Source organism: Tamandua tetradactyla, chromosome 17 (genome assembly GCF_023851605.1).
Source record: "Tamandua tetradactyla isolate mTamTet1 chromosome 17, mTamTet1.pri, whole genome shotgun sequence".
NCBI lineage: Eukaryota > Metazoa > Chordata > Mammalia > Pilosa > Myrmecophagidae > Tamandua > Tamandua tetradactyla.
The window spans coordinates 30,502,517-30,528,432 of record NC_135343.1 but is presented as its reverse complement, the minus strand read 5'-3'; the positions used below and the strand labels follow the sequence as shown (position 1 = coordinate 30,528,432).

The 25,916-nt window shown below is 36.0% G+C and overlaps 1 protein-coding gene and 1 long non-coding RNA gene across 9 annotated transcripts in view; one reads left to right on the top strand and one right to left on the bottom strand.

The window, feature by feature from the left end:
• VRK2 (VRK serine/threonine kinase 2) overlaps positions 1-18,712 on the bottom strand; it is a 129,236-nt gene extending 110,524 nt beyond the window's left edge. For 4 of the 8 annotated variants that reach the window (XM_077134278.1, XM_077134283.1, XM_077134284.1 and 1 more), the window contains exons 1-2: positions 18,439-18,567; positions 16,457-16,597 (exon numbers count right to left, since the gene is read on the bottom strand). In XM_077134278.1, the coding sequence (XP_076990393.1) occupies positions 16,457-16,592 (136 nt within the window). In that variant the 5' untranslated portion in view covers positions 16,593-16,597; positions 18,439-18,567. Of the gene's footprint in view, positions 1-16,456; positions 16,598-17,887; positions 18,177-18,438; positions 18,568-18,618 lie in introns of those variants that run through there. The other 4 variants (XM_077134280.1, XM_077134282.1, XM_077134279.1 and 1 more) reach the window with 4 other exon arrangements.
• Positions 18,713-19,046: 334 nt separating this feature from the next.
• Positions 19,047-23,814, top strand: LOC143660855 (uncharacterized). The gene is made up of 3 exons (XR_013164285.1): positions 19,047-19,061; positions 21,798-22,091; positions 23,460-23,814. It is a non-coding gene; the product is annotated as an uncharacterized LOC143660855 (long non-coding RNA).
• Positions 23,815-25,916: the final 2,102 nt, after the last annotated feature.

Below are 25,916 nucleotides of genomic sequence, written 5' to 3'. Positions count from 1 at the left end.
ATGAGCTGCAATCCCAAGTGCATAGGTGAACCTGCTCCTTTTTTCCTCTGTCTTCCCTCCACTGGTCCTAGACAGAGATACATAGCAGGAGGGTGGTAAATAACGACCCAGTTCTCTGGTCAGAGAACTAGAAAAGGAAAGGCCTAGAGAACCAGAAAGTAGAAGAGAGATCATGAAGAGAGAAGAGCTTGGGAAAGCCAGTACTGAAGGTTGTTTATAAACTTCTAGGCTCACTCCTAACTTGCATATATGTGAATGTGGCCACTAAACAGCATAAATACTTTGGAAAGTCAACTCTAGGACACTGGGTAGAGCATACGCGGGAAAGACATGAATAGCACTTTGGCTACTGAAAACTGATCTGACATTGTACCCACAAATCACCAGAGGCTGCTGAGAACTCCAGGCCCAGAAGACCACCTGCTAAAACAAAAATACTGATATCCTCAAAATGCTCCAGTAAGGCAAGCACTTTTGTAACAATTTGTAGCAAACACAGGGCGTCAGTGTACCAGATGTAGTGAAGTAAGAATGCTGTGCTGTAAAAGCATCTTATGAAAATTCCGGTTGATATTTCCCAAGTTTTATGTGGCTATAATACAATGGCCACAAAATTTAGTGACTCTCCCAATAAGAAAAAAAAGAAAAAAGAAAATCAATGCACAGACACATTATAATTAAAGTGTTGAAAACTAAAAATAAACAAACAAAAATCTTGAAAGGAACAAGAGAAAAACAACACATTATCTAAAGGGGAGCAATCACTCACATGACTGCAGATTTCTCATCAGAAATGATGACAAGAGAATATTGGCACAACTTTTTTGAAATGTTAAATAAAAAGAAATGTCACTCCAGAATTCTACGTCCAGCAAAAAATATTCTTTAGGAATGAAGGCTAAATAAATGCATTCTGAGGTGAAGAAAAACCAAGAGAATCCATAGCCAGCATACCTACTCAATAAGACTTGTTAAAGGAAGATCTTCAGAAAGAAGGGGAAATCATACAAGAAGGAAACAGACTATCAGGAACAAAAAGAGAGGAAAAAAAGGTATCTGGGAAAGTATGTTCTTTCTAGACTCTTTCAGAGTTCTTCAAAATGTGTTGTCATTTGAAAGCAAAAATTAAAACATGAACTGATGACATTTTTAGTGAATTCATATGTAATATATGTCTCAAAACTAATGGGATGCAGTCAAAGCAGGGCTTTGCGAGAAATTTATAGCAGTAAATGCTTGTATTACAACAGAAGAACAGTTTAAGTAAATAAATTTTCAGCTAAAGGAAACAGAAAGAGGGCAAACTAAACCCAAAGCAAGCAGAAGAAACGAATACAGTAAAGACCAGAATTCAATGAAACTGAAAACAGAAAAATAATCAAGAAAAATCAATGAAACCAAAAGCTGTTTCTCTTTGAAATGGTCAATAAAACTGATAAACTTCTAGTAAGACTGCTTGAGAGAGAGAGAGATTAAAATGACCAATATCAGTAATGAAAAGGGATAGGACTTTAGAACATAGAGATATTAAAAGTATAATAAAGGGGATATTATAAACAACACTATACACACAAATTTGAAAACTTAAATGAAACTGAGCAATTCCTTTTAAAAAATGAAACTACAAATACGCACCTAAGATGAAAAAGATAACCAGGCTATTTCTACAACTATTAAAGGAAGTAAATTCATGGTAAAAAGAAAGCCTAACAAAACAAACTCTTCTGACAAAGAGATCTGTAGGCCCAGATGGTTTCACTGGAGAATTCTGCAAAACACTTAAATAAGATCAATTCTTCACATTCACTTCCAGAAAGCAGAAAAGAAAGCAATACTTCACAACCACTTAATGAGGCCAGCATTACCCTCATACCAAAACTGGACAAAAGCAGTAAAAAACAAAGGAAGAAAACTGTAGGCCATAGTCCTTGTGAACATAGACGTAAAAATCAACAAAAAACAAATCAAATGCAGTAAAATATAAAAAGAACACACCATGACCAAGTAAGCTTGATTCAAGGACTGCAAGAATTACTCAATAGTTGAAAATCAACGCACCCCACCATATTAAGAGTTACAGAAGAAAAATACCTGACCATATGAATTTATGTAAAAAGAAAAACAGCATGTGTAAAATTTAACACCCATCCTTGGCAAAAATGCTCAGTACACTAGGACTAGAGGGGAGCTTTCTCAATTTGATAAAGGACTAGAAGGGAGCTTTCTCAACTTGATAAAGAACATTTATAAAAAAAACTATAGCTGCAAAATGGTGAAAGACGGAAGGCTTCTCCCCTAAAATCAGAAACAAGTCAAGAATATCGTCTCACCATTACTGTTCAGTAAAGTACTGGCGCTCTAAATCAGCACAGTAAGAAAAAGAAATTAAGAGACATACAGATTGGAAATGAAGAAATAAAACAGACCCTATTGCAGATGATGTGATTATAAAGAATATTCCCAAAAATCAACCAAAAAAAAAAAAAATCCTGGAACTAATAAGTGAATTTTCCAGGATCATGGGATACAGGGTCAACGTACAGAAGTCAATAATATTTCTATATGTTAATAACATACAGTTGGAAGCCAAAATTTAAAAAGCAGTAAGATTCTCAATAACTTCAAGAAAACAAAAACTTATACAGGATCAATATGCTAAATACTACAAACACTGACGAAAGAAATCAAAGACTTAAAGAAATAGAGATACACTGTATTCGTGGATTAAAAGATTCAAAATAGTAAAACTGTGAATTTTCTCCAAATGTATCTGTAGATTTAACGAAATACCAAAAAAATTAAAAGGATTTTTTCTGTAAATAAAGATAAACTGATTATAAAATCTATCTAGAAAGCCAAAGAAATTATAAAAGCTAAAAGTATTGTGAAAAAGAACAATAAGGCAGAAGTAACCACACAATCCAATTTAAAGATTTATACTATAAAGCTAGAGTAATTAAAAGAGCAAGGTACTGGGGTAGGGATAGACACACAGATCAATGGGATGCAAAGTATAGACCACTAATTTTTTTTTTTGATGAAAATGCAAAAGTATTCACTAGAGAAAGAGCATTTTCAACAAAACATGTTGGAGCAATTTGACATCCATATGCAAAAAAAAAAAAGAACCTCAACCTAAAACTCACACCTCATTCAAAAACTAATCAATTCAACATGCATCTTAGATTAAAACTATAAAATTTTCTAGGAGAAAATTTCTATGACCTTCGGTCTGGTGACAAGTTCTTAGACATAACACCCAATCAAATCCATTTAAAAAAATGAATTTCATCAACATTAATTAAGATTACGTTCTGTGACATTGTTAAAAGCTAAAAACTCATCAAGAAAAATATTTTCAGATAATATATCTGACGAAGGACTTCTACCCAGAACATATAAAGAACTCTTAAAAATCAATAGTAAGAAAAACCAATCAGAAAATAAGCAAAAAAAAAAAAAACAGACTACCAAAGAGAATGTATAAACGGCAAATCAGCCCATGAAATAATGGACGAAAAACTTCAATACTCCACTAAAGAAGATATCGAAGATACAGATAGCAAAACAGCTCATGAAGATGTTCAACATCATTCGCCACTGGGGAAATGGAAATTAAAATCATGCTGAGACACCACTACCCACTTATTAGAATAGCTCAAGTGAAAAATACTGACAATACCAAGTGCTGGAAGACTATGGAAGAAGTGGACCTTTACACACTGCTGATGAGAATGTTAAATGGTACAGCCTCTCAGGAAAACAATTTGGCAAGGTTTTTTTTTTTTTAACTTTTTGTTGTTGTTGTTGTTAAACATAAACTTAGGAATACCATTCTTACGTATTTTCCCTAAATTAAAAAAAAACACACATTCACACAAAAATCTGTACACAAATGTTCATACAGCTGTTTATTATCAGCAAATAACGGAAACAATTCAAATGTCCTTCAACAGCAGAATAAACAAACTCTGGTACATCCATACAATAGAATACTACTCTGCAATTAAAAAAAGAAGAAATGAAACACTTATACGTATAACTTGTATGGATATCAATGGCATTATCCTGAGTAAAAAATAGCCACATTCAATAGGTTACATACTGTGATTCCATTTATAGTAATCCTGCACATTCTTAGACAGACAAAACTATAGTGGATAGAAAACAAACCAATGGTTGCCAGTGTTTAGAGGTAGGGGGAGACTGTAACAATGAAGGGATGGCATGAGGAAGATTTTAGGTGATGGAACTAATCTGTATCTTAATTGCGGTGGTGGTCATTACATAAAATGCGCACACACAGAACGTTAATTTTTTTATTAATTTTTAAAATATTTTAAAAAGATATGATTCACAAGCATAATACAAAGTAGAATATGCTTAGTGCCAAGATAGAGGCAAAAAGGCAAAAGTATCGTAGAAAATAAATACACAAAGACTTGGGAGAAGATGCAAAAAAAGAGAACCATAAATTTCAAAGTGAAGGTAGACTTCAAATATCAGGTAATGAGAAAAACAAAGCAAGAAAGATGAAGCTATTATTTACATCCATTGACAGATTCCAACATCATAAAAATCGTTTTTTTAAAAATATTTATTAAATCACTACACACATATTTTTTAAATGGGTTCTTACACATTGTATTTTCTAAATGGGTTCTTGTACAGGTTAAAAAAAAATAGTTTATTCTCTGTAACGATGTTAAATCCCCCTCCAAATTATTTATTGCATATCCAACTTTGTAGCTTATTAATCATTGTAGCACAATGAGGTATCTTCAAACTCTTTTGGTAATGGAATGTATCCTGGATGCATGGGTGGGGGGATCAGAGATGGTTCCCCTAACTATATAGTACTTGGGTTCCAGACAAACCAGAGTGAAGACCTACTAATTACTAATTTGTCATTGTTTGTATTATCTTCAGTTATGTAATAAGTTCTTATTAAATGTCTTGCTAGAATTTTCTTATCTCATTTTTAAGGATAAAAATGAACAGCAGCATTTGGTTCAAATAAAATTCTATCATTTTTTCACTTTGCTTTATTAACCTTTTACTATTATATAATGCCCTCGCTTAGCATACTTAATGATTTCTACTACAGAATCTTAAAAAAATATACATAACCACCTACTTCCTGCTTCACTCTTTACTTATATGTATGTGAAAAACCTTGAAGGTTTAGTGTCTTTATGTCTTAAATTTTAAGTACTTCCCTTTTGGCAACAGACTATGGGATTTTTGTCTACAATTTTCTTTAACACAAGGATTCAGACTGCTCATGTAATAACATTATTTACTACATTAGTTATTACATTAACAACTCTGTTTCAAGCCAACACACTATACATTTATATTGTTATTGTTCTTCTTAGCTCTCCTTTACCAATCACTTACTGGTTGTGGTACACATTATATTTTATTTCATTTTATAGCAGATTACCCCTCTCTATCTATTTTTCAAACATTTTTAACACAGCTAAACTCTAATTCAGCTGTGTTCATTATTTTTATTAACTAAATGTATTTTGAGCTTGCTTGAAAGGTTGAAATGTAAATTTTCAGTTTAACCTTTATTGTCCAAAGCATAATTCATTACTTTAATATAGAAATATGAATTCCATTACACAATTCTGTTTATAGTTTCCATTTGTTATTAACAAGAATTTTTATTAAACTGGCTTTACTTCATATGATCAAATCTTTTCTTAATATTTTAATTCATTTATCTCTTTTAAGTATCTTTCAATCATATACTCTCAAATCTATTTGTATCTCTGTAATAATGTTATGAAGTGATTTGAGGTTTCCTGAGACCTCAAATGTTTCTTTCTTTGCCCTAAAAGATATTCAGTTTGTTCAAGTAGTACACTCTAATGACAGCCATATCATGAAGTCTTCTTATTTTTCAAAGCCTAAGGAATAAGGACTGAAATAGTTCTTGATCTTCCTTTTCTAAATTATATTGTACATTCTGCATTTTAGGTTTAAAAACCTAACATGTAAGAATCTTTAGTTCCACTCCTGCTTTTTTTGAAACACTTTCTAATATTCATAATAAAATTAAGTTTCAAATAAGGGAACTTTTCTTATGTTCTGCATGATGGTCTCTTTTTTTGTAGGTCTTTACCATTTCATGTGACATTCTTACTATTCAAAAATATACTATATATATAACAGAACCGGTAATTTTTCTTCTTGATTATCATTTTATGTAATTTTTTTCTGTGACTTAGATTTGCTCTACCTGCTTATAAGTAGTACAACTAATTCTTTGCTCAGCTACATCTTCCTTCCCTAAAGCCTCTATCCATGATCCAGTATCATTAGAGCATTTATATGTTTATGAATTTTTTTTCAGTATCTCACAGATTTGGGGGTCAGAGGGAACTAAAATAAAAACAATAAAACCTTATTTTTGTAGCGATCCTCATATTACATTCAATCTAGATTCAAACTATTAAGTTCAAAACATTTATATTTGTTCAAGTCTATGTAGTTTTTTTTCTTCCCCTTTTCCTCGCATAACAACATGTGCCCATTGGATATACAGCTATGCTTTGTTTTCTTTTCACTTTTTTTGATGTGTAACATGTTGGGATTTTCTAGTGTGTTTTACTACTTTTCATTCTAGTATTCTCCTAATACTTTGTAAGATAGGCTTACATAACTAATACTCCATTCTAAATTGTAACACTCACAGCTGACACTGGATATCTAAGTTAGAAATTTAATACTTGATCTTTAAACAGACACAAGATCAGGTATAATGAATAGCTTTTCTTCATATTCTCCAGAAATTTAAATTAATAATGCCAAATCACTGTTTAAGTGCTCAATAACCTAAATTTTAATTTGATAATTTATATTTTGTTTATTCTTTTCCTGACTAAATAAATACGCCAAAGGAAAAAACAGTCTAGCATAAAAACTAGTATTGAATGATCTAATAAATATCTCTTCTCCAATAAAAACATTTCAGAATTTACCTCTATATGAAATGCTGTCACATTTTTTCATAAAATCATTTATAGGTGTATAATAAATCCCTAACACTATATAACAATATACTGAAATAAGTGAATCATTTTCCAAAAACTAGAATTTAATTATAAATTAATATTTTAGTATTTGGTATTTGAAACAAATTCTATAAGAGAACATATTCTTTATCAAGACTCTACTTGTCCAAGTTTTTAATTTGTTTTACTCTAAGACATAGTTTTTAAAACAGTGCTTCTAAAAAAACATCCATTGAAAAAGCAAGGGCAAGAATAATTCAGTATTTAGGCACACTGTTTCCACATGATGTCTATTAAAAACATAGCATAGGGATTTAGAAGAGACCTTTTTGGGGGAGGGGGGGTGCATGGTCCGGGAATCAAACGCAGGTCTCCCGCATAGAAGGCGAGCATTCTACCACTAAAAGAAGAGGCCTCTTTTGATTTTCCTGTTGTTTTTTTAGACTTTAGATATGTAAAGTCCCTATAAACTAGAAAAATTCATTTTTAAAAAATAATAAAAATCTATCAAATCTTTCTCTTCACATTTCTTTTTATCCCACAAAAAATACTGTTGGATCTAATGCACAGTACATTTTTTACCGTATTTCTTCCAGTTTGTAACATTAGGTTTACTATAAATATCAGATGTTCTTTCAAGATTTGGTGATCTTAATATTAAAAACGTATCATTGATGCTCTATACCTCAAGTTGTCAATCAGAATGGGAAATGACACCATTTTTAGCACCACATCATCACTAACAGATTTCTTAAATTAGCCCCCGATATCATCAATTGCATACTTCATCCTTAGTTTCAAAATGAGCATGTCATAAGCATGTCATTTGCTACTATTTTCTCTGGCTAGCAACAAATTCAAAATGTTCTTTGACAAGGGGCATCAATAAGTAGAGCAAAATGTCTTGGCTTCAAATGCAGGTGGAGACAATTACTAAAACTGGGGCCTGAAGACAAACTGTTCAACCTCTTAGGCCTAACATCTTTCCCTCTAGGTTGGGAGGTTTGAATGAAATGCATGTAAAGTCCTTTACACAGAGCATGGCACACACTGTGTGAAAGATTTTAGTAGTTGATGATGAAAATGGTTTTCTTTGAGGCAGTACTGAGATGCCACAGCTACTTTTGACACATTCACTACTCTTTACTAGACCCTCTCTTTCATTCTTTTTTATTTTTCAATGTTCTGTGCTTATGGCCTCCTCAATAGTGCTTTAGCGATATTACCTCTCAGAGTTTCATTAGGTGGCACTAAACACCAAATGGAAGCTGTGTTCTCCACGCACCTCCTTCACAAATGAGCTTCCAATCGCTCTTCCTTGAAATAAATTTGCAGGAAGCTGTCTTTTCACTCCTCACTAAGCATAGGAGAGAAAAATGGCCAGTATCTCTGGAGAATAATTAACCAAAGACAGTTTGTTTCATCTTCATGATAAAATACAGCATCCCTATTAAAAGACAAATTCATCATTCCCAAAAGTTAAATAGAATGACATTTTTAAAGTAATTCCAGCTGATTAAATTTAGGGTTCTGAAAAAAGTTTCAATTCACGAATATACTCTGAATATTTCATTTGATGTAAAATGTATAAATGTTCATTTAACTTTGCCTTGCCTCTCAGAGCTCTATCCTGAGCTAGTCAAACAAGCGATCTCAAGCATGCTGGGCTCAATAATACTTCCTCTCATATTTAAATACACTTTTTCACTTGGATTGCAAATTAAGGATGGTCTCCTGCACACTGACATATTTTCAATGATTAATTTTGCAAACCGTGTTGATTTTTCCAACAGTCTTGCCTCTGTGTATGTCAACTCTGGCCTTCTTTTCTTGCTTCTTTGCAGCATTGCTGTCGCTTTGAAGCCACTGTCTGCCTGATATGAAAAATGCACATAAACCCTCATGACTAATTACCTAGATGGAAATTTCCCAATTTCAAATATAAAATGCATAAGCTCAGAAACCATAGCAAAAGCTTATGTCCAAACCCCTTAACGAAACCTTTCACAGACTTGGATTAAAAGAAATACAATAATTCATTTTCTGTTAAAGTTATGTTTACATTCTTTGAAAAGCTGACTTCTTATGTATATTATATGCCCATAAATCAATTCATTTAACCGTAAATGCCATCCTTTTCCCCACAGAAGTTCGTACTTGCTATTAGATCTACTTCAGTGAAATGCTACTCGGCAGAACTGTTTCATTCTAAACACAAAACTGTTTAGTATTAACACAATGTCCATTTTTTGAACCTGCCTATAGTGTGTTCTAGCAGAATAGACTTTTCCCGATAAAGTCTACAATTTGTGGATCAAGTATATGGCCTCTTGTATTTTAAAAAGAGAATGAATAGATATTTCTATCCAGTCAATACCCCCATATGCAAAACAATGCCTCCAAATCCAGCAGTACAGTGGTTTACATACAAACACATATTACAGCAGATAGAACATGAAATTCAATCTTATTCTACCTACTTATTGGGAATTTTTTTTCACAACATACTAGTTCTAGAGTTAATTTAACAAATAATTTTTTAAAAACTACAGTATGCAGGGCCATGTTTGAAGCACTCTGAGAGACTGCCTGTAAGGAGTTAAAATTCTAGTGGGGGGGGTGGATATGATACAGTAATCAAATAAAACAATGGGATCAGCTCTGCTATAGAACTCTATGGGAACAAAGAAAGAAAGGATGTGGATACTTTCGGCTTACCTCTTTAGCATGTTAGAACTGGCTTACCAGCAACCATTTACTTTCATAACCAATCCTGGCAACAGATCATCCTAGCTTCCAGTTTACCAAGTCTAGGTACCCTGCCCTGTTTGTGCTAGCCTTTTTGTAAGGCCTACTCTGTAAGGCCAACTGTGCCTTTAGTTGTGGTCCATCTCATGCAGTTACCAAGTACAGAAAATGCATCACATGCCATCACACTACTCTTTTGGGAAGCCTGCAATGACCACCAGTACACCAACTGGTTAGTCTAATCCTGGTTATGAAATGTTAATTGCTTGAAAATGATGTTTCAGAGTGGGAAGATAAAAGGAGGAGACGCTACTTTCCAGTAGCCACATTAGCTACTCTTTAGAAATGGCTATAATACCTAAGCATAGCAGGTTGGATTAAGGTCTGCAACTGAGCCAAAGCTTAGAATTTCATTGCCTTTGTTGGCTCGTGTCACTTCTTTAATTAATGTCACTTTCTCTGGTTTAATATCAGAACAAGTGACAAGAGTGCTTCTGGATGAATTGTGTTTTCTGAGGACTGTATGGCATACTCTCCTGCAGTCTGACAGAGGGATGTGCCAGTTTTACTTGGCAGTTACAATGCACCAGCTTTAGTTTTAGTAGTTTAATTTGTGGCAGTTATATGTTTTGAATACGCTGAAGTATTCACAATGGTCTCATGGAATCTGTTGCATAGATAAAGTTTACACAGTGGAAAAGAAAAAGCAATGGCTATAAGATGATTAGGAAAAGCTTCTCTTGGCCACAGCTGGTCTTACAGGCTTTCCTGTTAATTTAAGAGCATTTAGGGGATGTGATCAAAGTGATCAGAAGGAATGATGCCCTCTTTGTTTCAGCTCAGCTCTGCAGTACATGTGAGATGATCATAAGGAATATGATGTTTAGAACTCAATTGTATGCAAAATCCATTATTCAGAAGCTAAGTTTATATACATGATAGACATTCAACGAAACAAACGTAAGAATAGGAAGCTTTGTTACTTATGCATTAAATTGGTCCTAAAATTTTAGCAAACTAAGGTTTTATTTACATAAAATTCAGAAGAACATCATCTAGACTGAGAAGAAAGAACTAAACTTTTTTCCTTTTGTTTCTTAAAGATCTTTTTGTTTCAGGCTGAAGTACTCTAAAGTTTTTTATTCAGAGTTTTTCTTTCATCTCCTTTACACACTTTTATGAGGCCTCATCAGCTCACAGTGAAAAGAGCTGCCACCTAGGAGTTCTTCCAAACTTTGCCTGCCCTTTCTAAATTTAGGGTTCTTTACTGCAGCAGGTTGAAGATCTGGCTTTGACTGCACCTGGCTCTGTTGGAGAACAGAAATATTCATCTCCACTGAATGCATGCTGCTTAAGTGCTGAAGGCACTTGCAGGAGAGTATCTCTCACTGGAAACTTCATTACAATACTTTCTCTTCCCCACGCGAAGTAGTAATTCTCATTCACCAAAGACAGAGTTTTGCCTGACACAGCCACAGGAACGCTTGTTTGACTTTCAAAATTAATCAGCCTCTAAGCTAGAGTAGAAATGGCATGTCCTTTAACCTTAAGCACAAAAAAAAACACTCAAAAGACTGCAGTTTTTACATCCCTGGATAGGAGTTTGGGCCCCTGATACTTAAACTTGATGCACATACTGGGTTTCTGGCATGCTTTTGCCCATACCCATCTGCTAGCCTGGCAGTGTGCCCATTCAGAAGGTGTGATGCCAGTTTCAATAGGGCATAGGTGCCAATCAAAGATGGGTTTGGAGGGGCAGCATGCAGAACGCAGCAAAAGTCAGCTCTTCTGCCAGAAGATCCTCCTGTTATCATATAATGCCAATGAAGGGCCACATGCTTCATTGCTTGGGATCACATTGCATCTGTAGATGTTTCTGGCCTTCAATGGAATCTTTTTACTCAATCTTTCTATGGAATCTTTTTCCTGAAGTATTACTTGATTGGAGATTTTAAAGAAAAGATAAGTCTACCTAGGAAACTGGAAACAATAGAAGTCTTCAACATTTGTCTTAAAACAATTGCTGAGTTTGCTGCCATTTCTCCTAAAATACTCTTTCACATAGACTACTACTATCAGTGTTTGGGAAAAGCTCAATCCAAATAATAGATTTAGGAGGACAAACATTCTGAAGAAGCACTGATTACAAAATTAGGCCTCTCAGCAATATAATACCCAAAAGCAACTTTGTATCATTGTTATGTGTGGGCGATAGACAAATTATGACCATCCAAATGGCTAATTTCTGGTGAACTTCATTTGAGCTTTTAATCAAATTTCTTCTATTTTATAAACTTACACATTACTTACTGCGTCTTAAAGAAGGACCATCCCTCCTACTATTTATTCCTCTTATTCCCCGTCTCAAGAAAAACCTAAAACACTTCAGAAGCAGAAGTATATCCATATTTCATAAGGAAGCCAGAAGCTCTCAAAAGCTGAGAATTCTTTTATCATGTAACAGAGGTGAGCTCATTTCATGAAGTTATCCTATAGCAATAGGTTTTAAATAAAAAAATCTTGACCACTGTAAATAGTTACAGCATAGTAACAAGTTCAGTGGAAGAGACACAGCATATAAATGCACTGAAGAACGGAGTAGTTCATAAACCTTCCCTTAAGGCAAGAGTTTAAGAGTAATGTTGAAAATGAGGAATTATAATATAAAATGTTAAAAATATCAGAAATTTAAAAAATGAAAAATACAAACAAAGGTTACCCTTTGTACATATTCTCCCTTTTCACAGAAACCTTCTTAAAAGAAACTTTAATAGAAACTTTCTTAAATATTCAGATTTTTCAACAGAGGTAGATAAACACTGTGATCTCTTTTAAAAACTCAAAATGAATAACCTATGTGCAGTGGTCCACACAAAATTGAAAGGTATCTTCTAAGGACTTTTATTTCTTGTTTACAGATCCAATAATTGTATGAAAATCCAAAATTCCAAGTGATTTCTTGCACTTTTGAGTCTACTTGACTTAATGTGTACACCTTCATTTGAGAACTAACCATGTATACTATACTTTCTAGTACAAATTATCTTTATTTTCTTTTTTAATTCCTTCTCTTCAACTCCACAGTATCATCTGCAAAATTTCCCAGAAACTATGAGAGTGGTAACATAATTTTTATTGTTAACTGCTTATCTAAAAGCCTTCTCTATAAGGCACTTTCAAAGTAATGCTTAATACTTCAATGTGTAATGAATCAATATGTATTCTAATACTCTACTTTGTTGCTATTATTATCATTGGGCTCTTTTGAAGATTACTCAGTCTATCTGAAAAACTGATCCATTACAGCTAACTCAAAAAAATAAAATCAGGCAAATAACTTTTTCTATTTCTTCATAAACAGAAATCTGTTTTCTTATCAGTAAAACAAAGGAGTTAAGCTTTGATAATTTCTAAAAATCCTAGCTAACTCTCCCACCAAAAAAAGAGGGAGTTTCCTTCTTCTAAAGTATAAAATTAGGTTAATTTGAGAGCGTGACCCACAAAATTTATGACAGTTACCTGGATGAAGTCTAAACATGTAATCTCTATCTAAGGATAAATGATGATATCTAAAGGGCTCTACCATAGTTAATTATTTGATTTACTATCAATAAAAGATGCAGCGATTCTTTTAGATGACATGATACTAATTACATTGTCTCAACTTTCCATTGTGGCTAAGGGTACTCATCTGGAGGATTACAGGCTGGAGCTAAGGGTGTCATTTATAATGATGAAAGGGCCCCAAAAAAACTGGCTGGAGTGGGATAAGTATCCCACTTTGGCACTGATCTCTCAGGCAAATAACAGAGTATTTCCTCTGTGTTGGATTCTGCAAAGATGTTAAATGGTCATCTCTATACCAAACAAAACTTCCACAGAAAAATTATTTCTATTTTTATTTATATTATTATCCTTCAAAGAAATCTGAATAAAATATATCTTATAATTTGGCCTTTCAGGATTATAATCAATTTATGAAACCCAACATCTTTGAAACCTAAAGCAAGATATAGCTAAGATGAGAACGCTTCATCATGCCATCACAGCCACTACAGTAAATTTTAGGGGAAATAATAGAGGTTGGTAAGTAAAATGTAGTAACATCTACTGACATCCTTATATGCTCTTAGTTTTACCATAATAGAAGCTAAATCTACACAATCCATCACAATCTCTTCAACAGATGTCTGTCATCATCCTAACCTCCTGTGGCACCAGATACACCGAACCTAGAATTCAACTATCACTGAGGATGGGAAATTTTTAATTAATTAATTAAATTGTACAGAGTGCTTACCAAGTTCAATGTGTTTTAAAGACATAATCTCATTCAATCACTGCAACTTTCATTGGTCCAATACACAGAGACTTAACTCCAAATGTTAAATAACTAACTGAAGGGCAAACAGTTTGTAAGCAGCTTAATCAGGCCATGATTCAAAGCAGTTTTACCTAACAATAAAATCCATGCTTTTATTTAGGATTCTCTCCTACTTTGCTCTATACCTAGCATTAAAGCAGAACTCAAAAACCTCAGCTCTTGTTCCTTCTCTGGAGTTTTAGAAACTTTTTCATTTATTTGATACCAAAAGACAGCAATTTTTCTCTTCCCCTAAACCACTTTCCTTTCTTCCTTTTTTGCCCTCTCTTTTCTATGCAAAGAGCCTTGACTTTGTTCTCACATGCATACTTTTCTTTTCCCTCCTATAACTATTTGTATTACAAGCACATTATTTCTCCAAGTCAACAGCAAATATCTGTTGCTTCCTACGAAATGGAGCTGTTATGACCCTAAGGAGTGTTAAAGTAAAAACGAGAGAGAGAAAGGGACAACAAATACCAAACTTCTCTGCCTCTTCCCCTTTGCTCCTTATTACAGAAAGACCGTGACTATTGATTTCAAAGGTAGAGAATAGTCATATATGCACAATGAATCAAACATAACTGCTAATTTCTTCTCAGCCTTAGGCAACATATACTGATGAACTGTCTGCCAAAGCAGTGTATCTGAAATTTAAATGATTATAGATATAATATTGACATTTATAACTCAACCATCAGAAAAATAAAAGTATAAGTGATAAAAAGTATAAGTGATATTCAAGACTACAGCTAAGTCCCATCAGAAATAGTGTATTCAACTCCATAACTCAGACCAAGTCAGGGCAGTATACCAGAGATCTTCACTGTTTGCTACAAAAGACAATTCACTAATTCAAAGTCTCAACCAAATCTTATTCAAAAGGGAATTATCCTATCTGTGGACTCCAAATACTTTCATGGTTTTTATCTTCACTAATTCAGTATCTACTAAAAGACAGCAACTATGGTAGCTACTAATCACATGTGGCAAATGAGCCCTTGAAACACGGCTTGATACACACTGGGTTTTGAAGACTGTACGGGGAAAGAAAAGGAAAGTAAAACATTTCACTTTTATACTGATAATGTTGAAATGATAATAATTATTGATATATTAGATTAAATAATATATATTATTAAAATATATTTCACCCGTTTCTTTTTAGATTTTTTAATGCGGCTACCAGGAAATTTTAGGTTACAAACGTGGTTCGCATTCCATTTCTACTAGAAAGTGCTGCCTATGCCACTCAATCTAGCACTTAGAACCACGGCATTTTCCAAGAAAGTTCAAAACCTTTAAATGGGGAAACACACAAATTTTTATTTTGATCTTGTCTTCCCAAGTAGATTGGATGCCAAGGTGATTAATAAACAGTTGCTTACTGACAAATGAGTCACTCATTTGTTCAAAACCATAGTCTTAATTTTATCAGAAGAGAAGCTATATCCTTCACAATCCATGGAATAAATCTGTTTGAAATGTTCAATAGAGAACCCAAGATTCCGCCAATGGAGGTCTTTTAACAAACCTCATAATCTCCTACAGAACAAGATATCATGAATCAATGTTTAAGAGAATCTGTTCTTGAGGAAAAAATTCTTTCAAATCACTAGTATATTTTTATTTTATTAATTAAATCCCATCACCTAATGGATAACCTACCGCACCCCCCTTTCATTTCACCACGGATTTAAGGTAGCCAGGAATGATCCTTTTAACCTGCAGTGTAAAAAAAGTACATTGGGTTTTCTCAGTCAATTCTCAACTATCTGTACCAAAGAGCACAGAAACTGATTTGACTATTTTCTCAACTATCCCCGGGATGGCGTATAACAAGTAGCACTCTAGACACACAGAAAGGAAGTTAATTCATTCCAAACATTCAGAGCATTAAGACTTAATTCTCTAAGTGAGTTTAGTTAAAAAAAAAACTAGGCCCATGCATTACTTAAATATTCATGATTAAGAATCGCAAGTGGAAAGTAGTTATATTTATACAGTTGCAATTTGTGAACAATGCTTCCAGGAAAACAAACTCTCAAAAAAGAGCATTAAGGTTTTACCTGATAGATTGTGTAATTATGCTCTGAAAAGATTTCTAGGAATCAGTCAGAAAAACATGGAGAACAAGGAGTGAGGTCACATATATCTTGACCCAGATATTTTACTAAGCATTAACTGCCTTCTGTTATTTAATTAAATACACTTAGGAATTTTCCTTTACTTCAAAGCTTCAGGTTTTAAAACATTATTACATAAACACAATTACAATCACATATATAAGAATACTTGGTAATTTTCTGGTTCTACTTACCTAAATAAATCAACCCAAATCCTCCAGAGCCAATCATTTTGCCCAGCATCCATTGTTTTCCCTCTGTATCATCCAGAACCATGCCTTCTGGAAGTGCGACGGGAAGTTTATATTTCTCCCTTCTTTTCTGTGGCATCACTTCTGTTGGCAAAAGGGATGGGATAAGTGATTAAACACAAAAACAAACAAAAAAAGTGCTTTAGAGTTAAAACACATTTTCCAAAGTGTCGTCTATGGTGCACTTTTTCCAGATTAGGGTTCTGAGGTCAATTCAGCTGGGGAAAGCCTACACTTTGTATTCCAATTAAAGCTCACCATCATTGCAGTACTGAAAGCTAAAAAGTACTGATATTAAAAAAACAAAATAAAAATAAGACCTGCTGAGTTTCACTTAAGCCAACATTCCCTAGGTTTATTTAGGGAGTCTATAGTACATTTTAACAGTGCAAAATACACTGAGAAACAATGAGCTAGCCATATCCAACGACAGAGAAAATAAATCTCATATACATGCAAATATTCCTTTCTCTTAAAATGCTAAGAATCGGAGGTCAGAAGATCTCACTCACTAGGATTGGGAAGACCTGTGCAATGGCAATGCACGTCACCCCTAAGCAAAGTATGTAACACCGAGCAGGTATTCCATAAGTATTTGTTAAATGAGGGAGCAATATTCATGGATGAATAAGTTAGAAGAGTAATAGGTCACTGAGCAGTTCTAGGGCTGGTAGATTACTCTCTCACCTTCTTGTCTTTTCTCTCACTTCTTTCCCTGCCTATTCTCATCAAAGTGAAAGTTGCCCTGCCTTACAGAGTATTACTGGACTTTCAACAAAAAGAGTACTCTACATAGCACAGCCATATACTTTTAATCAATTAATTGCACCTAGGCTAGTGAATTTCACTACGTGGGATTTTAAGGAGGAAGAGTTCTTCAGGAGAAAAAAAACCACTAGCATATATGATAAAACTAATTTAAATGTGAAGGTAGCTTGGATGCTGTATTTCTAAAGACCGTATATATTCCAATATTTGTGATATAGATTTAATTCTAATATAATTTATTAAATACTATTGTCTACATAATATATAAAAGATGTACTACACAAAAACATAATTAATCTAATATGATACATTTAACGTAAAGTTCTCTTTGTATAATTGTCCCATCTTCCCCATGAAAAAGTTTCTCTGCCATTTGATCCCCCCTACTTTTATTCAGTGCCCAGCTATCTTTTACTCAACAACAGCAGCATCCCAGGTGCAGCTAAGGAACACACAGCCAAAGTTCTTAACAATATTCACCCGTCCTCCTCCTGATAGGAACGCAATAAAACCTAGGAGTACAGATGGTGAGCCATGGTTGGGGGGGTATAATAAAGTAAGATAAGTTTTGGAGGAGTTCATCTCGAATACTGGTGTCTTACATACATTTGTCGATTTAAAACCTAGTCTTTAAAGAACGTTAGTGGCGCCCGAGTTTGAGACCTGAAAAGAGATCCCGCCTCTACAATGCACGTCCCGGTGTGGACCCCCAGTTCATTTCCCCAGGGGCAGCCTCCTCTCAAGGCCAGGCACTGAGCCCAGTGTCTCTTCTGCTTCTGGGTTTCTTATTTCCCGGAACTGTGATGAAGAGCGCTAGACACGAGCTTCCGGGGCCATACCGGTACCCAGAGACCTTAACTGGGGCAAGGGCTGGGCTCCGGGCGGGCCTAGGCCACTGACCCCGGGGCCTCCGCGGAACCCCGGCCCCAGCCCGCCCTGCCCGGCCCCTCCTCGGCGGCCGCCGGACCGGCGGGCCTGCTGGGACCCGAACCACCACGCCCGCGGGCGTCGCAGGACCAACTCCCAGCCCGAAGCCCTCTCCCGGCCCGCGAAGAGGGAAACGCCACCCGCTCCCGGAATAACTTCCCCGGCCGCTCGCGTTCTTCACCCGACCCGCGCAGGGAAACCTAAGGAAACAGCCGCGGGAGCAGCGACACCTGCAGGGCTGGAACTCGAGAGTGGCCAGGCGGCCTGGGTCCTCGCTCGGACGGCTGCTAGGCCAGGGCCCGGCGCTTGGCGAGGGGTGGGCGGAGGAGCCGGGAGCCGGGCGTGGACATGCCCGAGCCCCGCCCCGCCCCGCCCCGCCCCGCACAACCCCAGGACGCGCGAAGATTGACCAATCCCGCGGGGAGGCGGGGCCCGGCCCGGGCGCCCACCCCATGAGGAAGCCGGAGAAACTTTCCTGTCGGCGGGGGCCGTGGCTCGCCTGCCCACTCGGAGCCTCGGACGGGCTGCAGCTGGCGCTTTTCTGTCAGCCCGGGGCGGGGCAGAAGAGAAGCGGGAGTGGCCGGTCCAAATCGGGAATGGGATGCTGTTATCGCCATCCACCCCGCCGCACCCAGAGAGGTTGGAGGATGAGTCATCACATCAGTCAGGAGTGGAACGACCACGTGCATTTGTGTGGCACGAATTTTAGGTCCTCTGCACCATTACTTGAGTAACAGAAGCTTCCGAATAATTTGGTACTGACCGAGCACTTGAGGCAACGAGTCACGCTTACCGCACCCACTGGAGAGTGAGGAGTGGCAGAAGTAGCAGGGCCTTTGAGAACCAGGAGCTAGTAATGCCATTTATCATTTGGATAATCTTGGGGCGGGGGGGGGGGGGGGGGGGGGAATGCAATAACTTTACAAAACTTTGCTTTTTTTGTCTTCAAAATGGAAATAGCCTTATGAGGATTAAGTGAGAGAAAGATATTAAGCAGTTTCTTAACACAATGATAAGGATTTAGAAAGCTTTAAAATATTTTAGACTTCACAAATAGAAAACTATTAAATGATACACCAGTATCCTACTTAGGAAGAGTTGGTAATCTCTTGAGATGCAAATAGGGAAAGGAAAATCAGAGTCCTTTTATGACTTTGATGGCATAAGGAGTTAGGACTTCCTGCCCCTATCGCCAAAATAAAAGATTGCATGAGAAGACATTATAAACAAAAAAAGAGGAAAAGAAAAAGCATTAGATGCTTGGTGTGGATATAGATGCGTTTTAAAGAACTTAGACCATATTTAGAATAGTTTTGCTCTTTAAAGTAGTCCGTTACTAACCCAGCAATGCCCATTCTTATTCCCAAAGGTATAGATGCAGTAGATGCTATTGGTTGCCTGTCCATGTTGGCGTTCTTCGATTCCAAATCTGTTCAGTGACCTCAGGTCACATTCTTCAGGGAAAATGCAGTTCCAGCTCTAGCCAAATACATCCTGTGTATTAGTCAATCCCATCTAAACAACCTTCAGAATATATCCAGAATCCACCATTTTCACTACTCCTGCTACTAACATCCTGGTCCAAGCTACATGTCTTGCCTGGATAATTGCAGTACCCTCCTGAATGTTATCGCTCTATCCACTCGATGCCAGTAATACCCTCCAACCCCAATGTTTACAGACATTGCCAAATTTTGTCACAGTTGTGCCTGATTGAGAACACATACAATGGTCTACATGTTCTGCGACACCCTCGTCCCCATATCCTATTACTCTCAGTGGTCCCCTCGCTGTTCTCAACAAGAACAAGACTTTTCCTTTTCCCTAAACTGCCCTTCAATCTTGTATCTAGAAGGTCAACTCTATCACTTTCTTGAGGTCATTATTTTAAAGTCAGCTTTTCAGTGAGAACTTCTGACCACCCAATCTCATTTTCAACCTACCCCACAGTAATTCATATCCCCCTTTCCCTTTTTTCTACCGTAGGAGTCACTACCACATAACAATATATTATAAATTTACTTATTTGTTTTGTCTGTTGTTTATCTTTTCCAGCAAATTGTATGCCCATGAGGCCAGGCAACATTTTTTTGCCTATTTTGGTCATTACTGTGTCTCAAACCCTTAGAATGGAGCTTGTGCTGGTTTGAAACTGTTGTGTACCCCAGGAAAGCCATGTTCTTTAATCCTGATTCAATATCGTTTAGAGTGTTGTTTCCATGGAGATCTGGCCCACCCAGTTGGGGGTAGGAACTTTTGGTTAAGTGGTTTCCATGGTTTCCAATGTGTCTCCACCCATTCAAGGTGGTTTGTTTACTAGAGTCCTTTAAGAGGGAACCATTTTGGAAGAAGCTTAGTGCTGCATCTCACAGACAGAGATGTTTGGAGATGCAGAAAGAAAATGCCCTTGGGGAAGCTGTTTGAAACCAGAAGCCAAAGGACCAGCAGAGTCCATCCATGTGCCTTCACAGAGCAGCCTGTCTTGTGTCAAGGTAACTTTATCTGGATGCCTTAGTTTAGACATTTTTATGGCCTTGGAATTATAAATGTGTAACTTAATGAGGCCCCTTTTTAAAAGCCAACCTGTTTCTGGTATATTGCATTTCCAGTAGCACTGACAAATTAAAACAGCTGATTCACCATTTTTGTTGTTGTTATTGAATGAATGAATGAATGAATTATGGTGGTTCCATTCCCCTTTACGAATGCCAACTCTTAACTCATAGCCCTCATTAAAATTAACTTAAGATTAATCATACACCTAAATCTAAGAGCTAAAACTATAACATTTTTGGTAGAAAAGTTAGAAGAAAATCCTTGTGGTCTTCGGTAAAGATTTCTTAGAAAGTAACACCAAAAAGAAGGAACTTAAAAGACAGTATTGATTAATTAACTTCACCAAAACTAAAACCTTTTGTTCTTCAAATACTACTGGTAAAATGCCAAGTGCCAGCAAAAATGTGGAGTTACTGGAACTCTCTTTCATTGTTGTTGGGAATCCAAAATGGTACTCCCATTTTGGAAAACCAGTAGACTATTCTTATAAAGTTAAACATATACTTAACATATGACCAATAATCCCATTACAAGGTATTTACCTACGAGAAGTGTAAAACTATGTCTACACAAAGACTTCTATATGAATGTTTATAGCAGCTTCATTTATAAAAGCCCCAAACTGGAATAACCCAAGTGCCCATCAACTAGTGAATGAATAAACAGCATGGTTTATCTCTCGTACAATGTAATAAATGGAATACCACTTGGCAAAAAAAGAAAAAACTACTGACACAGGGACAACCTGGATGAATCTCAAAAGCATGATACTGTGGGAAAGAAAGAAGACAGCAAAGAATACATGCTGTGTGACTCCTGTTATATGATAGTGCCAGGAATTAGGTTGGGGAATGGAATGATGCAAAGGAAGGCATAGAACTTTTTGGAATATGGAAATGTTCAGTATCTTGATTACGGTGGCGATTACATACTAATCAAAACTCATAAAACTGTACACTGAAAATTGATGGCTTTTATTACAATTGATGGATTTATAAACTGTTTTGTTTTGTTTTGTTTTTTGCATGGGCAGGCACCCGGAACCGAACCCAGATCTCTGGCATGGCAGGCAAGAACTCTGCCACTGAGCCACTGTGGTCCGCCTAAACTGTTTTAAAAGAAAAGAATGGCAGAACAAACTAATGAGAATAACCTAAATCTTTGGATCCATTACTGAACTACTAATTCAACTAACCCTGGAGTCACCATACTTTTCACATTCATGCAGGAGATGTTAAATGTTGTTATTGTTTAAGCCACTTGGCAATGATTTTTCTGCTTCTTGGAGCCAAACTCTTCCTGACAGATAAAATAAATTTCATGTTTCGTAAGTGCCAATGAATTTAAAATGAGTAAATTTGTACTAAATAGAAATGGGAACAGAAGTGCAGGTAAATCTATATTGAAAATGTTTTTTAAGTGTTGGGATTTAAGGCAGAATTTTATGATTCAGAGCATATTGCTGTGTGTATGTTTCAAGATGAAAGCTGACAGAATATAGAAATACAAATGTTGGAACTTCTGAATGAACATGATGAGAAACAAGAAATATAAAAGAATCTAGATATGAAAGCACTGATCTGAGTCATCAGAAAAAAATAGGAAAAACAAGGTTTTCACACACTTTTGATAAATTTTACAATGCATGATTGACCACAAACAGGCACAAAAAAGACTTACTTTCTTGGCTGTAGGCCAACTTGTAGGTATGGCTTGGAGTCTGCTTTTCAAAGAACCAGGTGCTGTAGAATATTTGCACTGGTTCAAAGAAAAAAGAAAAACTAACCATTTAGTGAGGACACTTTACAAGGCCAAGATCATTTCAAATCAAAGTGTTCAAGTGTTAAAGACAAAACATTTAGAAAAATCCAACCTTTTTAATTTTATATGAGGAAGGGAGATCACTTCAGTAGAAATGTCTTGCCTGACAAAGAAGAGCAACTTTTTGCTTTAGAAAAATCAGGAGGCCATTGCACCTGTAAACCTGCAATGCCTGGAAAGCTAAATTGCTAATGACAGAAATAACAGTAGTTATTCAGTTAAAAAGAGTCTCAAATCTGTCAGATATACAGTTAGACCACATATGCATATGCTTTGCATTCTTTACATAGGCCATTGCACTGTATTCATCTACTAGAGATACTTCTTGATTGTCCATATAAATGAAGGGCAAGAATACAAAAATAATTTAAACTGTCATCTCTTGATATGTAAACAAGCTCAACAAACTCTTTTCCAGGGATCACAATAAATATAGTAAAGTCCTGCTGCCCAGTAATTTGGATGTAAATGTGCATCCAGTGATCTCTTGGACATAATTGGTAAAATGTAACATTTGGCTAGCCAAAAGTCATGTTAGTCCCACGCTGTCTGTTCTGCAAATAGAAGCATCATAAAAATTTATAAGATTATATTTATATTTTATATCATCTTTCTTCCCAATAACATACCTCCGATAAAATTTTTTTAAAGCTGAAAATGTAGGAAGAGGAGTTTTTGAGAAGTGTGTGTTCTGTAAGACTAGAGTTGAGGTGTTTAGAGGAGAGGTAAGAAACAGTCTTCCCATTTGTCATATGTCATGCTTTTAAGTTTTCTGGAAAAGGATGCTTTATTCCCCCAATATTCCTGTCCCTTACCAAGTGCTACCTCAGATGTGCTTCTAAATAACCCTGTCCTTTTCTTCCCCCTGCTATAGGAGATATCCACTGTTTGATGTCCACTGTTGAGTCACTGACCGCCTGAGAAGCTAGGTGGACTGCACCTGCTGTCACTTGCCTTCTAGAAAGCTCCATCCCTGATACTCCGTAGCCTATGAGGCGTCAAACTGCACAGGTGTTCTCTGGAGCCCTCAAACCACTCAAGCCAAGCTGTGGTCCACATAGAAGAAGCAAGGGCTCCTTTACCCTTTTGAGTTAAAATATGTATCAAAGACCAATGCTTTATTCCTTTTACCTCAGGGGCTAACAGAATGTTTTAGTGTAACCAGTTTATTCAGGTTTTCTTCAAACTCTCACCCTTGAATTCGGGGCTTAAATATGGAGTGGTCTAGAGGCAGACCCCACATAGTGTTCGGATGGTTTGCTCCTTTGGTCATCTGCAAAGTTACGAGACAAAAACCCATCTTCTGGCATCCCCTTTTGTTACAGTGAGTTCTCGCCATGTCTGGAGGCTTCTTGTTCTCCCAGGCAAGTAAACTCGAGATATAAATGAATCTAGACATGAGCAGAAATGTAGACTCAAGCTGGGACCCACCCAATTATCAAATTTCTTAAGGTATGCCCATTTTTAAGTCTATTTATTATAAAATGCACATTATAATAAATAATTGAGAACATGCCAAAAAAAAAAATACAAAGAGGGAGGGAAAACTGGCCATAGAAAAATAATCCAAAGATAATCTGTTAACATTAAAGTGCACTTCTTTTCGGTGTTTTTATTCTTTCCATAAAACGATTTAAGTCATCCGTTTTCCATCGTTGTGTCCATAATGTATGTATATATTTTTATTCTGCTCTTTTCAATTATTGGTATAACAAGTTCATTTTTTTTTCCCCCTCTCCAGTTGTGCTCCTCCCACCACCAATTAGTTCTCAAGTCCTGAGTCTTTAAAATGCCTATGAAGATAAAGAGTTCCGGGAAGAAGGGGAGGGAATCTGAGGAAGCCAGCAAATTTATATCGAATTAAAGGAGAAGATGAGAGAGAGAAAATAATAGGTCAAGAAGACAGAAGAAACAGAAAAAACAACAGATCAATCCTACTGGGTTTAGGCAAGACTTTTAGGGAGAAAGAAGAGAGGAAGAAGAGGGATATTTTTTGGAGAGCAGCTCCCTAAGACTTTTAGGGAGATAACTGGAACTGAGAGATAGAGAAGAACCTTTTTAAGGCTTGTAGGTGTCACACTTTTGGCAGTGTGCTCAGGAAGTGCAGTAAAAGACCCACATTGCTTTCAATTATCTTTGGCCACAAAAGAATTGTTTCTTGGAATGGGATCCTTTGCTGAGCCTGTTTCCAAATGAGGGCTCAAGATGACCAAGATTATGCAGATTACATAGAGAGAAATAAGGATTTTTAAAAATTGTTTTATTTCTGTATAATTGGGACAATACTGAACTTGCTGTTCCATATTTAGATTTTTTATCAATTAACAGTTCCTTGGCTTCCCTAACCTGCATCAGTACATAATTATTTTACCACATTATATTTTTAAATGTTTTCTAGTGTTCCATGACACGGATGTATCATAATTTTAACCATTTATCTTTACATAGATATTTAATTATTTTCAATTTTATAACAATTCATCCTGAAAGCAGGGATTTTTATCTGTATTATTTCACTAGTACCTAGATTACTTCCTGGCATTAAGCAGGCAATCAAATATATATATTTTTTCAATGAATACTTGCTATACTGCATATTATTTCCAATCAGATGGCAAATTATTTTGCTGTTTTCATTTTGCTGATTACCAGTGAGGTTGAATAAATTCTCATTTGTTTATATGGCTTTTTACAATTAATTTTTGATCCATAGTTTTACTCATTTTTCTATTCAGTCGTTTGATCTTTTTCAAAAAACAGTTACTTTATTGTCAAAAGGGGAATGAAAAACCTTAAATTATAGGGGTATGTAAAGTTTAAATGAGGAAAGGGTCATGTGATGGTTAATTCTATATGTAAACTTAGCTAGGCCATAGTACCCAGTTATTTAATCAAATACTAATCCAGACGCCGCAGTGCAGGTATTTTGTAGATGTGATTATTAACACCCACAATTAGTTGACTCTTGGTAAGAGCAGTTACCCTCAGTAATGTGGGTGGACCTCATCCCATCAGTTGAAAGCCTTAAGACCAAAAACTGAGGTTTTCCAGGGGAGAAGAAATTCTGCCTTAAGACGGCAGCATAAATTCTTGCCTGAGTTCCAGCCTGCCAGCCTGTCCTACAGGTTTCAGTATATTATATGCTAAAAATTATATGTGGGTTGTGTTTCACATTATATGTGGGTGCTAAAGAACCTAGCATAGACAATACCCGTCAGATATTAGTGTCCTTCCACAATTTCCTTAATCCTGGGAATACTCTTGAGTAGGAAGTAATTGGCCCATTTGTTTTAAAATACTCAGTCCAATAATAGGGAGCATGGTCTCTGAG